This window comes from Halichoerus grypus, chromosome 5 (genome assembly GCF_964656455.1).
Source record: "Halichoerus grypus chromosome 5, mHalGry1.hap1.1, whole genome shotgun sequence".
NCBI lineage: Eukaryota > Metazoa > Chordata > Mammalia > Carnivora > Phocidae > Halichoerus > Halichoerus grypus.
The window spans coordinates 165,907,691-165,925,249 of NC_135716.1; the positions used below are offsets into that span (position 1 = coordinate 165,907,691).

At 36.1% G+C, this 17,559-nt stretch overlaps 1 protein-coding gene across 20 annotated transcripts in view; it reads right to left on the reverse strand.

The window, feature by feature from the left end:
- Positions 1-17,559, reverse strand: part of EPB41 (erythrocyte membrane protein band 4.1) — a 195,126-nt gene that overhangs the window by 30,523 nt on the left and 147,044 nt on the right. For 8 of the 20 annotated variants that reach the window (XR_013448300.1, XM_078073541.1, XM_078073527.1 and 5 more), the window contains 4 exons: positions 16,523-16,579; positions 16,329-16,367; positions 15,304-15,366; positions 10,155-10,331 (listed from right to left, as the gene is read on the reverse strand). Coding sequence is in view for 19 of the 20 variants with exons in the window: in XM_078073541.1 (XP_077929667.1) it covers positions 10,155-10,331; positions 15,304-15,366; positions 16,329-16,367; positions 16,523-16,579 (336 nt within the window). In the remaining variant the exon portion in view is untranslated. Of the gene's footprint in view, positions 1-5,024; positions 7,947-8,328; positions 8,380-10,154; positions 10,332-15,303; positions 15,367-16,328; positions 16,368-16,522; positions 16,580-17,559 lie in introns of those variants that run through there. The other 12 variants (XM_078073530.1, XM_078073529.1, XM_078073538.1 and 9 more) reach the window with 12 other exon arrangements.

Genomic DNA, 17,559 nt, shown 5'->3' on the forward strand with positions numbered 1-17,559 from the left:
TTGTTTCTTTATTCCTTAGGGGAAAATGAAGGCAGACCCTTGAAAACCAAGCCACACAAAGGGGTTAGCTGAATTTATCACTAAATATGTTAAGAGCACAGTTAACATTGAACAACCTGGAGAACTGACAGAGGCAGGGGGGTTGTGGTGGCTACAGATATGTTAGATTACAGTTCTGGTGCACCCCATTTGCTAAATAAATAGAAACAAATGCCTTGCATTTTGTTTTCCATTTCTAGTCATAAACAAGACCAAAAATACTTCAACACTGAATAAAGATGCTAAGAACATCTACAGCTCTTCAAATAGTACAAAGGCAGAAAGAGTAAATTAATCAGTTCTCTGGTTCTCTAGACCTCTATCAGGGGTCAGCAAACTACAGCCAACAGTCCAAATCCAGCCCGCTCCTTGTTTTTGTATTGCTCTGAGCTAAGAATGGTTCTACATTTTTTAATGGTTTGGAAAACACAGAATGATATTTAGTGACCATAAAAATTATATGAAATTCAAATTTCAGTGTCCATAAATAAAGTCTGATTGGAATACGTTCATGTTCATTTGTTTGTTTATTGTCTCTGGCAAAGTTGAGTGTTTACACCAGTGATTATATGGCCTGCAAAGCCTAAAATATTTATTATCTGGACATTTATAGAAAAAGTTTGCCAACTCCTGGTCTACCTGATATACAAAACCCTGATATCACAAGTTTGATACATTTGATGTTTTTATACCATGTGAAACACAAGAAAAAAGGATCAAACTCTTCTCTGCAATGTATTTTAGATAAACACAAATTGTCAAATATCAGGTTCCCTTTATGGTATCACACTCCGAGATGCATTTATACATATAAACAAGCACCCAGTCTCAATAATACCTTTCATAGGGAAAACGGTTGTTACCTTTGGTAAATGGATAAGAGCTTTTAATTGAACCTAATTACAAGACATTAACAAGAGAGACTGACACCTACCACAGTAGATTCTCTGAAGAAACCACGGGCCACACTACAGGATTAATAACAGAGATAGTGGCTTCTGGCCCATATATGGGTTTTTTGGGCTACTTGCATATACTGATTAGGCATATGGTGATTAATTTGGCATAAATTTGTGTCCCCATACAAGAGATTCTACGTGAAAAGTTTATCTGTGACTAATCATTTAATCCGATTTAACAAGTTTTAATTATTTGTTATGTATCAGAGATACAAAGGTGACAGATTGGCAAAGAGGAATAAAACAAAGCCTCTCACCTTTGAGAATCACAGTTTTGAGGAGACAGGTACAAGCTAAAAGAGATGGATTAACAACATTTCAAATTTTTAATACCACTTTTTCTGGTGGGGATCTAAGCCATAATCAGAATGTTAAACAGAAAGTAAGTTTCCGTAAGTTTATCGTATCACAATGATATAAATTGAATCACATAGGGGTGCTAAAGTATGTAAAGATTAGTCAGTCAGAGAAGGCAAGCAAACTTAGAATGCAGGCTCTGGCAGTATGCTTCTTCAAAACAGAAAGGCATTCTGTCTTGTCAACAGATTCTGAGCTACAAGAAGTTTCCAAAGCTACACAACTATCCCACCTCCACTCTTTCATCTAAAAAAAAAAAAAAAAAATCCCACATGCCTGTGTCATCTGTGAAGAAGCTCAGGGATTTCCAGGAATTTCAAGATGTTCTTTTTAAGAGAGAGGGCAAGTCAATGGGTAAGAACATAAGATGGATGAACCATTGGCAAGCAACCTATGGGCAACGGAGCCACAAAGAAAGAGCTGATAAAACAAGAACAGCTAGAAAAAAGAAAGAAGAAAGCAGGATAACATGCTAGGAGGAAGACTGGGGCAGATCTGTATATCAGATGGTAAGTTATCAGAGGGCAAAACTATGACTAATTCCAACATGAGAGTTACGTTTAACTATGTGAAGAGTTTATAATATGGAAGATAGAAAATTCTTCAGAAGGCCTCCATTCAGGACCAAGAATTGAAATCTATAGGGAAACAGACTTCGAGTTAATATAAGAATGATTTATATGCAAAAATCAGAGATGTCCAAAGATGTAGTATGCTGTATCTTGGGAGGCTAGAGACCACTTGGTCTATAAATGGTTTTAAATCACTAAATGATATTGTACAGAAGAGTCAAGCATTGGAGTGGAGAAGAGTTAGATTAGGGGCTTATCCAACCCTAAAATTCTGATAATGCTGCCTCTTCGCATCTCTGCAATACATAATGAGGGCAATGAATAAATGCATAGTAGTAACCATGGTTTCCCCTTAATTTTTAGTCTCTGTGTTTTATTGAGATAGGATCCTGTACATATGAAGACTCTTCTTTAAGGAGATAGTAGAGGAGAAAATGAGAGACTAAACTGCACCCTTTAATGATTTGGGGGGGGGAACCTGAAGAGATAGTTGGGACTCACGCTCCTCCTGCCCTCTAATCTTTGAAATGTTAGACTTACTCTATTATTTACTGCAAACAGGATTCTGACTATGATAAAGTGGAAGGCTGTTCTCTAGGATATCAATCACAAAAGATCAGAAAACCATTTCTAATAGCATACACTTCCTCAACGACCTGTCATCCACACATTTAGTTAGGCTATGATTGAAGTTATTTAGCTTTTAGCTTGTATTTCTGATCTGCGGGAGTAACAAACTACTTCTTCTTTTTGTCTTTCAAGTTCTAGTATGATAAGAATTTCATTTATGAAGTGAAATACTCCATGAATTTGTAACTGTTGATCATAGCCACCACTGATGGCCTTCTGGCTTCCTCGCTCTAACAGCCATACCTTCTTAACTGTTTCCGGTGCCCAATCCCAGGTCCACACCAATGTTTGTTTGTTTGTTTGTATCATGCTCTGCTGCAGTAAAGAAGGAAATCCTAAGGCATGAGGGGTAACAGAAACAGAAATGAGAGCAGACTCATTGATTCACTATCCACTACAATGTGGAGGAGGCCAATACAGTTATCCCACATGCCATGCATAATGGAGACTAGAACAAGGACTCGTCTCCATTTCTAGTACCAAAATTACAAACAACAGGGTTAGTTTGAGTGCAATAAAAACAAGCAACATTTTGGGCGCCTGGGTGGCTCAGTTGGTTAAGCGACTGCCTTCGGCTCAGGTCATGATCCTGGAGTCCCGGGATCGAGTCCCGCATCGGGCTCCCTGCTCGGCAGGGAGTCTGCTTCTCCCTCTGACCCTCCTCCCTCTCATGCTCTCTGTTTCTCATTCTCTCTCTCAAATAAATAAATAAAATCTTTAAAAAAAAAAAAAAAAAAAGCAACATTTTTTTCTCAGTGTGGTAGAGAATGCTGTAAAGAAGTTTGGGATTGTATAATTTCTGTAAAGAATACAAGGGAAGGAAACTGTAGAGAAGTTCTATATATCTTTACTATACTCAATACGTTTGGCAAAACAACAACAACAACAAAACCAGCAACAATGCTAAAGTGTCTCATATTATTTTTGAATTTTCTGTCTTCCTTTTGTAAATAAGTAATCACTAGGTAAAGCCCAAGCATAAATTTTGCTTGCTAATGCCTTAAATAACCAAATCTCTTATGCCTTATGCCTACTGTATTCTCCATGCTTATCTGCAGGAAATATTATGAAAGTAACTTAGGAATGTAGGAGACAGTAAATTGGCTTATATCCACAGAAAATTCAGAGAAAAATTTACATGCACTAGAAAGAAATGTACTAGGATCTAGGATGACAAGTGGAAACCTAATCCACAGAAAATCCCCAGTCTAACATTAGTCAACAGAATCAGTATATTCTCCCACCAAAACTTTTACCAGAAATGTAAACAAGTTGTAAAATTGATCCATGCAAACTGAATCTCCTTCATATTCTAAGTGATAGCATAAGAAAATGGCTAAAAGATAGGTCCAAAAGATTGATGCTGGGTTTATTTTCAAGTTTGGTCCACTGTAAGAATACCACAAGGATAAGATGAATTGCTTAAGAGTATGATGAATTTGGAAAGACATTTCTACCTTCAGTAGTTTTAAGTGCTTGGTCAAATACCAGTAAGAAGTAGATGGAAATTAACACAACTATTTAACTGCTTGCTTTCATACGAAAAATTCCAAGAAATTAATGTCTGTTGGTTTTTAAGTTTTCATCTTCCCAGTCCCCAAAAGACCAAGAAATGAACAACAACCAGAGCTTCTGGTTCCTAGAACACATTAAAGATTCATTCTCATGAGGTAGGTTTGTCTCTATGTTACTAGGTGGAAATCTGGGCACCAAGTAGTTAAGTGAATTTCTCAGAGTCACCCTAGAAATTATTAATAGTAAAACCGAGGAAAAAAACCCCAAGACTTTTTACTGGTCTGTACTGATACCTTTAGTTCAAATTGTTTGTTTTTGTTTTGTTTTGTTTTTACTTATCAACTGGCCATTAAGAAGCTGAACCAGGATAAAACCAATACACAGTTATTTGGATCTGTCTCTGGCATTCAGAATGGAAGGAGATGTGAGAAGGAAACTAAGACTATTTACAGCTTTGTTACAAATATCAGCAGTATTAACGTTAGTTAATACAAAGCTGTAATGTCTAGTATTTTTCCTCTGATAACTGTGATGGGTATATCTTTTGAACCTGCACTGACCAGCTTAATCCAATACAAAGGTTTGGCACTTCTCCTCTCAACCATTCTTACCCTATCAATCAAAGAAAGGGCCTCTTCTTTAACCATCAGTAAGGATCTCTGAGGATTCCTGCTGCACTTCAAAAAAGTGAAAAATATTATTGGCTTACGCTAGACTTTTAATGGACTTGTAATAACTCTAATACAAAGGGAAACATAATCCAAGGTGAAGTTTACAATAATAATTATTAAAAAGCTGTGTACCAGGATGAAAACTGGAAATATAATCGTAAACAGTTCTAAAATGATTCTGATTATTTCCTTTTCAGTTCCCTGAAAAAATTTTAAAAGACTCTAACCAATGTTATAGTTTTGTTATTTCATAAGGAAAGTTCTTACACTTCTACTTCAAAGATAAAGGGGAGTACTTATGATGATCACTTTCTGTGTCAGAGGACAGCTTTGCAACGTGTCAGGCTGATTGAGGTCTCTCTTTTCTTAATTATGAGTGAATCAAGAAATATGCTTAGTTACAAAATATTTGTTATAAACAGACATAGCCTGTGACATGAAAGATACACACCCATAACAGATTTTAAAATTCAACCCGCCCCTTACTTTTCCCATGTTTTGGGAAAGCCTATGATGACAGAAGAGCAGTTTTCAGGAAATACCAGAGATTTCTACATGTCTCCAGAGAAAACAGAATCGTGGTGGGTGTTGAAGGACAAAAGATTCTTGGCATTAGTGTTCTCTCTCTCTCTTTTTTTTTTTTTTTTTTGCTCTAAGAAGCCATCATCTTAAAAATAAAAAGTCTTGTTTAGAAGTTTCATCAACTAAAAAGTGTTGAGAAGTAAAACAAAGTGCAAAAATCTCAGTTTGATAACCCCATGAACTTAGATTTTAAAACAAATATTTGAGACAACATTAACCAAATCATCCATATTGGTACATTCAAGCGCCATAAAAAGTAAGCTACATGCACGATGTCTTTAATACCGAGGTAAAAAATAACAGCTTAGGCATCTGAGTTGTGTTGTGAAAACAAAGCACACTCATATTTACTTCAGGGAAGCCTTAAAAATCAACATGCAAACAGAGGGACACATACTTGTCACAATAGAACGTTAGCTCACAAGGCCATCAATTAAAAACAATTGATTTCAACACAAATGTAAGAATAAACAGGTCTGAAGTCGATCAGGAAAACAATATATCAATATATATTTTAAGCTTGTGATAATGGCTAAATACTGCTTCTAGCAATGTAATTACTTAAGTCATAAAGAAGTAACACAGTAATTCAGAGAAGGGTATATTTATGTACAGATCTTGAATAAATCTGTATTCTAGGACTTTTAAAGATGGGTACACGTGGTCTGGAAATTCAGCCCTGGCTGGAGGCTAAGGGGCACCAGCACAGCACCATTTTCCTTAAACCATCAACATTCTACTTGTGAAAAGTTGGCGTTTAACCTTTGCAGATCCCTTCTATACACCAGGCAGGACAAAGGTGTTTTTCCCTGTACATTTCAGAAGTACACATAAGAAGGCCACAGAAGTCAAAAGCCCTTTTCCAAAAAAAGGCCTTTGTATATACTGGTTTGATATCTCAAGAAAAGGAGTGGTTATGGATTCATAGATTAAAACGTTAGCATTTTAAGGCTTTTGAAAAATTAGCAAGTTGAATTTTTTTTCTTAAACTACAGAGCCCATGCCACACAAATGACTATAGAAGATTAGGAAATATTCCATCAAACGTTTCTACAGAGTATCCTACTTTGCGTGTAACACTGGAGAGGACACGACAGCAGAGAACAATACGTACATGCAGGATAAAAGATTTAAACCTTTCGGGGAAAGTACCAAGTGTCATATGCTTAAATCTGATTTGTCTGAACTTGTTCAATGTCAGGGAGGAAAGCTGGCTTGGGCAATCCATTGCTACTCCTTTGTACCCCACAATACACATTCTACAAAGAGCAACATTTTATTGACAGAAAAATGATCACAAAGAGCTCCCCTAGGACAGTGAACTATCAAGATCAGAGGGTATCATACAGGAGATAACATAGTAGAAGTAAATGACAAAAGTTCGATGGTTTTAGTCTTGACATTTCAGATGAGCACCCTGTTTTCCGATCACAGAAAGACCAACCACCAAACAGCCAACGCAAGAATCACGAGAAAAGACATCAGGAAAGGAATACGAGGAGATGGAAAAGTACTAGAGTAGAGGTGGCACTTTTTGAGAGACTTGTGATCCTCAGGGATTGGAATAGAAACCTTGGGAAGACTTTCTTCATTGTCTTGCTGGGGCAAGGCTCTCTCAGTAGATCTCTCTTGCCTTTTAATTTTCTCTTCATCCTGCACTAACAGAGCACGTTGCTGTGTCTGCTTTCACGGTAGAAGATCAAGAAAGACAGAGAAAGATGAACAAAATGACAGATGGAAAAATGCTCAAAAATGATACTTGGGGATGTGCAAAGGATTTGGGAAGATCTTTTGGGACACTCTTTATTTCACTTTACTTTGGCAATTTATCCCAGCGAAGTTTCTATAACACAGTAGAGTATTCAATAGATAATTTTTTGAATGAATGAACATTAGAAGCCCTGAAAGTTCAAGCAATTGCTCGACTTCCTTAGTTACAGTATTTGTTCCTCCTTCAAGGATACTCACATATGAATTTTGGGTCAGTTTTCCTTGTTTTAGTGCTGCCAATTTTTCTTAGATCACTTGGGCAAAGCCAATAATGAAGCATTCTTCTCGCATCAGAAAAGTTACTTTTATTATAAATAGAATGGCAGAATATAAAAAGTTATCCTCATATCCCTTCATATAGACTTTAAAAACTGCAACAGTTCATTCAGTATGGCAATTAGCTTTTGCTCAAGGGAATAAAAATTTTAATCCCATACATTTTAAAGATTGCAAAAGAAAAACAAAAGTATAAAAGTTTATATGTGCCTCCAAGGTCTATCAAAAACAAACGAAAACCCCCCACAAATCTCAACAACTGTAAACTCCCTCCCCCTCTTGCAGAATCATGATTAAAAATAACAACCATCATGAAGGTTTATACATCACATTAAGCAAAGTACTTCTGACACTTTTAAGGTAAGTTGTCTTTTCCAATTGTCCAACTGAGAAGTTTTTCTCCCCCGACAATTTCTGTGCTCTGCCATCTAATCAAGAGATGTTATCTATGAAAGGAAAAACTTGGCTCTAAGTTCTCTCAGTTGGGCCAGCCTTCTCTGGTCAGTTTGGAATTTTGACACAGGTTCTTTGCACACCCCTAAGTGATATGTATCAGGGAGAAAGTAGCTGGGGGACTGGTCAGCAAAAAAGAAAAAAGGAAAAGAAAGGATGCAAAATCATAATGATTTTTAAAAGAATATAAAGAGGGAGAAGAAAGACAACATAAAAAGAATAGGGTACAATTAAATTCATTTTCTCTCTGAATACATACTTACATCTTCATGCAGCTTTTCAACCAGCCATGCGCCGAAATAAGCAAACTGAAAGCTGCAAAAGCTGCAGCAGTGGAAATGTTATGTGTTAGGTCAAAAGGCAGTGGGGTGTGAATTCACTAATAGAGCCAAAAGAAAAAAAATTACTCAGCAGCTGCTGTTCAGTTCTAGGGGGAATATCTGCTTAGTGCCATGACAAGAGCAAATTTGGATTGAGAAGCACAAGTCATAACAGCAGCTTTACCTCTGGCCCACCAACCTTTCTTTCCGAGGGAAGGACAGAGGTTTTCTTCACCTGGTCATACACAAATTATATAAAATTCAGTAGCCTTGCAATGCAACAATGCTGCCAAAGATGGAAGAGGTATCCCCAGAGAACAGAAATATTGCCGTAATTATTAAAGAAAAAGTAAGATATGCCAGAAAGTGGAGTTATCCTTTATAAAAGGTTATCATAGGACAGTTCTTCTTATTTATTCTGTTATTCATTTAGAGGAGTAATATACAGAAGCATAGAGCTAAAGTGGCTCAACTACTCCCCACCAATCTAATTTATAAAAGTCCTTTCTTTAAAGTCCACAGAATGACATACCCATTTCCAACCAGCCCTGAGATGATTTCTGGAAGGTTTCTATTAAGATATAAGATATTTTCTGGAAATGGAGACTGATTCAAATTTACCAAACTTCATCCAAGAGAGCATTAAGTTACTTTTTCAAAGTAATTGAGCATCTTTTACTACTTCCACAGAGTCGAAAAGAAAACTTCTAGAAAATATGCAGTTATGGTTTACAGAGAGGGTTAACCAGGCAAGATAGCAACAAGGCAACAAGACTTTCTCCTGAAGTCTAGATTTATAGAAAGCAGAGTCACTGTCTCAGTTCAGGCCACATTATCTAGATAAAATTGATGTCCATTTACATCAGGGAATGGAGGCTGAAGAGGACAGTGAATAAAAACAACTGCATCCTATCACCCCCGGTAACTAGCTACCCATCATTCAAGAATTCTCCAGTCTTACTTGGTGAAACTGGTCTGACTCTACTTGGAGAATTCTTAGCCAATTTCAATCACATTTTGAAAAATATAAAAAGTACCCTTTGTGAGTCAACTTTTATCATCTTCTCCAGTTCCAGAAACTAAACAAAGTTGAATAGTTTACCATGAATTCTGAATATAAAGACAAGTTTTTTTTAAGTTATTAAGACATCAATACCTTTGTTGACTAGAATTGCTATTGCTATTGGTGAAAACCAGGCATATAATTTTAAAAATTATTATCATCACTCATTGAGTCATTGTGACTACTTATATAAATATTAACCTATATAGGCTAAAAATTAAGTAAAGAATTTTTAAATATATGCTTAAGGTAACTTTTAAGGTATCCATCACACAGATTCATTTAGTTAGATGTAGGATTTCTACAATAGGTAATGATAACAACACAAAAAAAGCAGCCTCTGAAACGTATCTCCAACTTCTTCTGTGACTATCTTACAAAACAACATGTTAAAAGTTTGATGCTGCTCATAAAGACGAATCGTCAATAATTTTTCTAAAATTGAAATACAATCATTAATATGTGGTGTTCTGCATTCTCTGGCTTAGAGACCTCCTTGATTTATTATATAATTGTGGTCAACCATTCCAGACATTTCTAAGTTGTACAAATGTTCAAATAAAGTTTTAAAAAAATGTTTATCCTGTTCCAATTTTGACCTTACTAAATTTAGTAAACTCTCTGGTCCTTGGAGGCACAGTTTGAACATAAAGTTCCACTGGCTTATGGTCAATTTGTAAACACACACTAGCCAGAAGGAGGTAGTTCTCAAGAGCCTAGTCATCTAATGGTAGCTCTAAATGGCTCCTGTAATTCGACTGGGTAGCCCATATGACTTAAAAACAAGTGTTTGATTATGAATACCTTAAAGCTGCAATGAACTAGTGAGGAACCAAAGCTAAATTTCAGCTCTAAACTTACTTATTTTATTCACATACAGAACATTAATATACAATAACATTTATTTCATTCATTCTCACAAGTGGTCACATGGACAAAGTACTCACTCCTTCTCCTGTGGGAAGCTGCCCATTGATGTTAAGTGTTCGGAATGGGGAGTGAGTGGATAAGCGTTTATCCCATTCACTAGGCCGTGGTTCTGGTACAGATTCCATGAAGTTCTTTTTCAGCTCACTGATGCTGGCATGATGTTTTTTTATCTCTTCTTGACTTTTGTCTAAATCCTGTAGTTGAAAGGACAAAGATGCAAAATTATAAATACTCAGAGGAAAAAAACACATCACGGGAAGCCCACCAGACTATGGGCACTGGTAGAAAACACCACATCCAGGGCAGATGTTACTAATCCATAAATTGCATTTAAATTTTCAATATACGACATGGTATATTTGCTTGCCTTTCTTTCTTTCTTTCTTTCTTTTTTTTTAATGAGGTGCTTTTCTTGGAAGCAGTGAAGCATCATAACCCTACAGCTCTTAGCAGTTCTGTAACCCACAGACCTCACTCCTTAATTTTGCAACTTTTCTTCGCATTAGGACGCAGCACTAGATCTCCAACTCCTCATCCCAAGAGGGTAATCTCACAGCTCAATTAGCCTTGGCTTGATATGAACTGATTGAGGCTCAGCTCAGGCAGGATGGAGACAGCAATAGATAAGGAGCAACTATTAAACAAAGGACATGATAAAAGATGCAACTGCCACCAAAGCTGCTTCGCTTTGGTGAGTTGCAATCACACAGCATCCCTCTATTTCTACCTAGAGATAGTTTTGCTTCCTTATTACTAGGTGGATATTACTGGTTTTGATAAACAGGAACAGCCCTTTCTTGTTATAAGAATTTATTACTAGAATTTCTGGCTCAAGCCTTGAGAGCAAATTGTTACCACCTATGAAAAATCACTCAGGTGTGTAATATAATGGCTTTTTTTCTTTACCAATACTATTCATGCAAACTAAAAGACTTATGCCTTCCAGGACGCCTGGGTGGCTCAGTCGGTTGAGCGTCTGCCTTCAGCTCAGGTCATGATCCCAGGGTCCTGAGATCGATCCCTGAATCCAGCTCCCTGCTCAGTAGGGGTCTGCTTCTCCCTCTCCCTCTGTGTTCTCTCTCAAGTAAATAAAATCTTAAAAAAAAAAAAGCCTTATGCCTTCCAGCTACTGACAGCTTTACTTCATCCCTTAGTAGAATTCAAAATAGGGACCTTCTTCCAGTAACTTTCAATGGACTGGAAGGAATTTAACAAGAATTCATCAGAGACCTTATATATCTTCTCGACAATTTAAAATATCTCAACTGTTCTAGCATATTTGGATACTGGACAACTAGGTTTAATATCCCTTAAATGGGATATTCCAGGGAGAAAGGATCAAAACTTAGGTTAATAAAGCTAGAAATAACATTCAGGTTTATTTAACAGGAGGCATATAAAACTTTTAAAAGGTAGACTTGGCCAGAAATAAAATGGGAAATACAATTTAAAGACAAAAACTGAAATGTTCTTTGTCCAACATACTTCTCCAAAAAAGCTCAGAAGATCTATGCTTGAGATCAAAATATGTGGGAACCTGTCACTTGATGAATGCTAAAAATTCTGTGTTTATTATATATCACGGCAGCTCTGTATCCAAGAAAAGCATAATATTAAATATATCTTTTAAAATGCTGTGTAAATTTTGAGATTAGCCTTTCTTTCTTTCTTTTTCTTTTTCTTTCTTTCTTTCTTTCTTTCTCTCTCTCTCTCTTTCTTTTTCTTTCTTTCTTTCTTTCTTTTTCTCTCTCTCTCTCTCTTTCTTTCTTTCTTTCTCTTTCTTTCTCTGTGGGAAACCACCACATTTTGGGAAAAAAAACAAACTCATTTAAATAAAAATTTGTTTGAAAAATTTTTCTGGAGCAACGTATGCTTCAACTAAATAAAATTTTTTTCAAAAGCAATGTCAAAGGGAAAATAGCATAGGAAAAAGAATTGGTGAGGCACATGACATAATTTTGATTCTGGAGATATTCATTCAGAAAATTCACTTACTAGTCCATTCTTCTTATTTTTGCAAGACTAAACCATGTATATTTGCTTTGAGATCAAAGAGAAAACTAACCCAAAAAGGGCAATCCTATAGCTTCCCCATAAAATTACCTCTTGCTTGTTGGGATGGAATGTGAGTATAGCCCATGAATATGGGCTTCACCATGAGGAAACAACAGTGTGCACTTTTATTCTAGCTGAAAGCAAGAAAAGCATGTTTACTAGCTAAAGAAAAGCATGAACAAGCTTGGTCAAAGACTTAGTAGTAGGCTAAGCAACTGAGACCCACAAGGCATATAAGGCCCTGTGACCCAGCTCCTAACTGGAAATTAAATCTGCTTGGTCCAAGAACAACTTAACACATTTGGGAGAGTTATAAGTATGAATGGAGCAAAACAAAAATGAGCAAGAGATGCTATGGTAAAACCATAACTCTCTGGGTTAGCCTCTTAATATGAGAGTGGTGATTTGTTACTCTTCTTGCCTAGCTTTTGATTGGTTTGGAACCTGAGAAAAATAAATGTTTCAATAAAATCAGTAGCTTCTGAAGGAGCTTTCTCCATCCTTCTTAGCTGGCTCTGTTAGAAACCTGTGGGGGCACAGAGTAAAATTAAGATCTCAAAGGGACCTGTTCCAAATAGAATTTGTCATAGACACTTGCTACAGGTTCTCTCTGGGAGATGGAGGAGGAGGCGGTACATCTAAAAATGAACTCGACCTTATTTGGCCAGAACAAAGCATTAGTGGGGGCGGGGTAGGAGAGATGCTTTAAAAAAACAAAACAAAACAAAAAAACTCTACTAGAGTGACAGATAACTTGAGAGAACATCCTTATGGGGCGGGGGAGGGGGTGGAAGGGAGACAAAAATTTTTTTTTACTGTAACTAGAAAATGATGGTTAGCCAAATTACTTTAGCTGTTTTTAGGCTAGATACTTTTTGATACTTATCATCTTATAATTTTAGCAGCAGCCAAACCAAACCATTAAATATAAAATGTTCTCAAAAAGTAGTTAGTAGTTTTAATTTTCAAACACACACTTATTAAGAAATCCCCTCTTGTGGCTATCAATGCAATGCTGGGGGGAGAAAACACATCACACACAGGGACTCTGTGAGTCTCAGAAGCTATAACACACCTCATTGAACAAATGACAAATATATGATTGGTACTGCAGGTTCCAGTCAAAAGGAAGCACTAAAGGGGCGCTTGGGTGGCTCAGTCGTTGAGCAGCTGCCTTCGGCTCGGGTCATGATCCCAGGGTCCTGGGATCGAGCCCCGTATCGGGGTCCCTGCTCAGCGGGAAGCCTGTTTCTCCCTCTCCCACTCCCCCCACTTGTGTTCCCTCTCTCGCTGTGTCTCACTCTGTCAAATAAATAAATAATATCTTAAAAAAAAAAAAGAACAAAAGGAAGCACTAAAGATGGACTAGTAAAGAAAAAGGCATGTTTGGGATTGGGAGCTGTTACATTGCCAAGTACATCAACTGACCTCTGTAATTCTTCCTAATCCCAGAAGCAGAACCATTCACGTCTAGTTTTAGTTATGAGCTCAAGCAGAGATCTAGTTGCTGAGTTTGAAATGTCCTAGAGTCCAGCCTTAAAAAACCTCATGTTACATGAGGTAAGTGTACATAAAGCATTTAGTATTGTGCCCATCGTACAGTATGTGATTAATGAAGGCTGGCCATAATTTTTATTACTTTTATTAAAGTACCTTATACATAGCAAGCACTCAAAATACATGTTTTGACAAAAAGTAAGACATGGTTAAATAACTATTAGAGGCCATTACATTAAACCAGAGTTCTATCTAAAAAAGTTTCTTCAGATATCCAGTTTAATAATATTTAGCACATTTCTTATATGTTCATCTTTCAGGTCTCAGTTAATATGTTATCTCTCCAGAGAGGACTTCCCTGTCCATCTTATTCAGAGTAGATTTCCCTTCTTAGCACAGCATACTGCTTATTTCCTTCATAGCTTCTATAATAACTTGAAGTAGTTTTATCGCTATTTTTTTTAACTGTTTACTGTCTCTCTCCTCCCTACTTCTATACATTGTTAAGTTTCCTGAAGGCAGGAACCATGTTTATCATCTTCCTCTGTATTTGTATTTATATGTCCTTCAAATTTAAGTTAAAATCCCCAGTATCAGAGTAATAGTCATTTCTTTTGGCTCTGTCTTGAGCAAAATCATAAGATAATCTGGTCAACTTTTATATAAGAGTCTTAGTGAGTTATAAACTAATGTAGCTTCAGTGTTTTCCACATAGGTAACTCCATGTTCTTTATTTTTTCCTCATAGAGTTCCCCTACTCTTCTAATTAGCTTCATATTTCCCTATCCAGTGTGGAGCCCCCCAAACTAGATAAGTATACTAATATAACTCTGGCAAAAAGCAAATTATTGTTGAATGTAATGAGAAAATGACCTTACAATTCCTATAATAGACAGTATGTTGCTATTTCTGAATGGAAAAAGTGTAATTTAATAAAGATAGATAGATAGACCCTAACTCAAATCCTAGCTTTACCAATTTACTGGCTTTGTGACCACAGACAAATTAAATTTCTCTAAGGTCAATTTTCTTATCTTTAAAATAATAATCTTATGGCCACAGATCTGTTTTTGTAATTAAACTATCTTATATCCTATTAACTACGGATTGAATACCAGGTCCCTTCTTTCCTTCCTGTATCTTTTTTCTTTCCTGACTGTCCTGTCATTTTTTGGTATTCCCCAGTTTTCAACTCCATTTTGAATTGTGATCATTTCTCCTACTTTTCCACACTCTCTCAGTTCAGAAGATGAAAAATACAGTACAAATTTGATGCTTGGGACATATAGGAGTTTATACTCTTGGAAAGTTCAAGGAATTTTTGACAGTGATGTAGAATTTTCTACAAGTGGGTAAAACAATGGAACCGTGAGAAGCAGGGGTAGTCCCAATCATATATTTTTTAGGTAAGTATGACAGATGGAAACTAAAAAGAGTCAGAAGGAGAGATGGTTGCATATCTTCATGTTTACCAACATGCAAAAGCATTTTAAACCTAAAATTCTTTCATGCAATGGCATGCAAAACCAAACGCAGCATAAAGAAAGGGATGATTGCAAAGAATGCAGAAGGTTATAGGCAACCAACTAAAATAAGCTTCAAGTTCATACAAACCTCCAACATTAAATTGCTATGTCTGATATAAATGTTTTCACCATCTAGTCTCTCTCTCTTTTTCTGTGAAAATGAAAGAGGGAAAAACAGAAAAGCATAAAAAATTAAAATTTTGTTCTTGCGGGAAAAAACTGCAAATTGGCAAACCAAAAAAATTAAATGTCCACAGCGCAGCATATGCCAACATGAAATGGTCACAAAACTACAAGGACACACACAGAACACATTACCACTAGAAAACAGATGACCCTACTCATGAATGATGGAAGAAAGTGATGACCTTATTTAAATAGACAGTGCTCCTGGCTTCATTGGCTTCTTACATAATAAGTTGTTTTATGCTCATTCTTGAAATTGAACTGTTTGAGGGTTATCTTAAAATACGTGACTTTAAGAAGCTTTGGAATTCCATGTTCCATGGCATGGAGAAATGCTTTAAAACATGATTTACCCTTTTGAGGTATATTTCATACTTAGTAAATACCACAGTATGTATATCTCTAAAACTTTTCATAAGAAAGATCTAAGGGCACTTAATACATGATTAGTCAATATTCTCTTCAGTAAGAACTGATACATCCCACTCTATAGTTGGGAAGAATGGGCGCAGAGCAGCAAAACACACAGTTATTAACAAAACCAGGAGTTGCTGCTATGATGGTTTCCATAGTAAGTATGTATCAAATATTGTCCATGATTCCAAAAATATGGTGCCACTGAAATATTTCTTATAAAGTTTAAACATGAAGGGTAGGTTTGGTCTTCACTAGTTATTTCATTGTGTTTAAAAAGATATTTTCCTCCTGGGAATTTCAACAAATAGTATAGGATTATAATTTCTTTGGTATACCTATGTATGTGAGCGTATGCAAATATATATATGCGCAAATATATATCTGCGATTTGAAAGTAATTTCTTATGAAGAGAAATCAATGAAAAGAATGGATCACTGTCTTTTTAGCACACTGTAGAAGTCAGCATGGGTGATGGTAATGCAGTTTTGTGAAAGTGAAAAATGGCTGACCTTCCTCATTCTTATCAGATCTTCAGTTTTTTCTGCAAGCTGCCATTATTAAAAAAAAAAAAGAAAAATGATAAAATATTGGCTCATTGAAGTTTGTTTGAACCTTTATAATATTTTTTAAGGGAAGGGAGTTGGGGAGAAGAAAAAAATTGAGGAGGGAGGAGAAAAGGAACAAGCGGTCTGTTGGCACAAACCTGTGTTTGGTCACCATTTGAGGTGGGTACTGTGACCTCGATGTGGGTTTTTTCCACCTATATTTAAAAAATAAAGTGGTAAAAACATTTAAATTAGTAGGTTTCTATGAGAAGCATTATTTCCAAATAAGCTGCATCTTTAAGCTGGTTGTGTAATCAACATGATGCAGTCTTATGGGGGTGTGGCAGGAAAGGACATTACTCTCAATGGTCATCTGTTAGTTCGCCATCATATTTTCAAGGCTGAAGAGGTAATATGGACAGCCACATGATCATAAGAGAAAATTAAGATAATTATTCCATCGATGAAGCAAACACTTTTACACTTAATTAACAAAAAAGTACTTATACAAAAAATAATTTGGGCTTAAATAAGGCATGTGTTTTTGTTTCGGCTTTTTTTTATGATCTAGAAGTTCTTTAACATTTAAAAACAAATTTTCAAATGAAGATATCAAGGTAGGACATACATGACAAAAAGAAAATCTTTACAGTTAAAGCACACATATAATAAACCACATATGACACAAAGCAGGTAAATACAAAAAAAAAATTGTTAGTTGATCAATATATTTAAGGAGGCAGTTTCATCCTTGAGTTTATTAGACAACAAAACATCAAAATAAACTCAATCCAAATTGTTACTGATGCATGCAATTACTTCCAAGGCTGATTTATAAATAAGCACACATAGGGCTCAGCTGCAACATTCAGCACTCTGTCATCTCCTCTCCAGGGAGCTGGAGCCCATGTGTTTGGTGGATGAACAAGATTCATCCTTAACAGTAGGAAGAGAATAACTAAGGCCTCCTGCCTAGCTTTGAAATACCTTTAGTAATAGTCATTTTATACACCCAAAATGGAGTAAGTATAAATTTAAGAAACCCAGACTATTAAGAGGAGGCATTTTAGAATGAGCAATGCCTAAACAGTAGGTATTTCAAAATTAGAAAACTTTTCATTAAGGATCAAGTCAATCACTTCCTATCATTAACTTCTTTATAGAACCCCACCAATCTGTGGTTTTGACACATTCT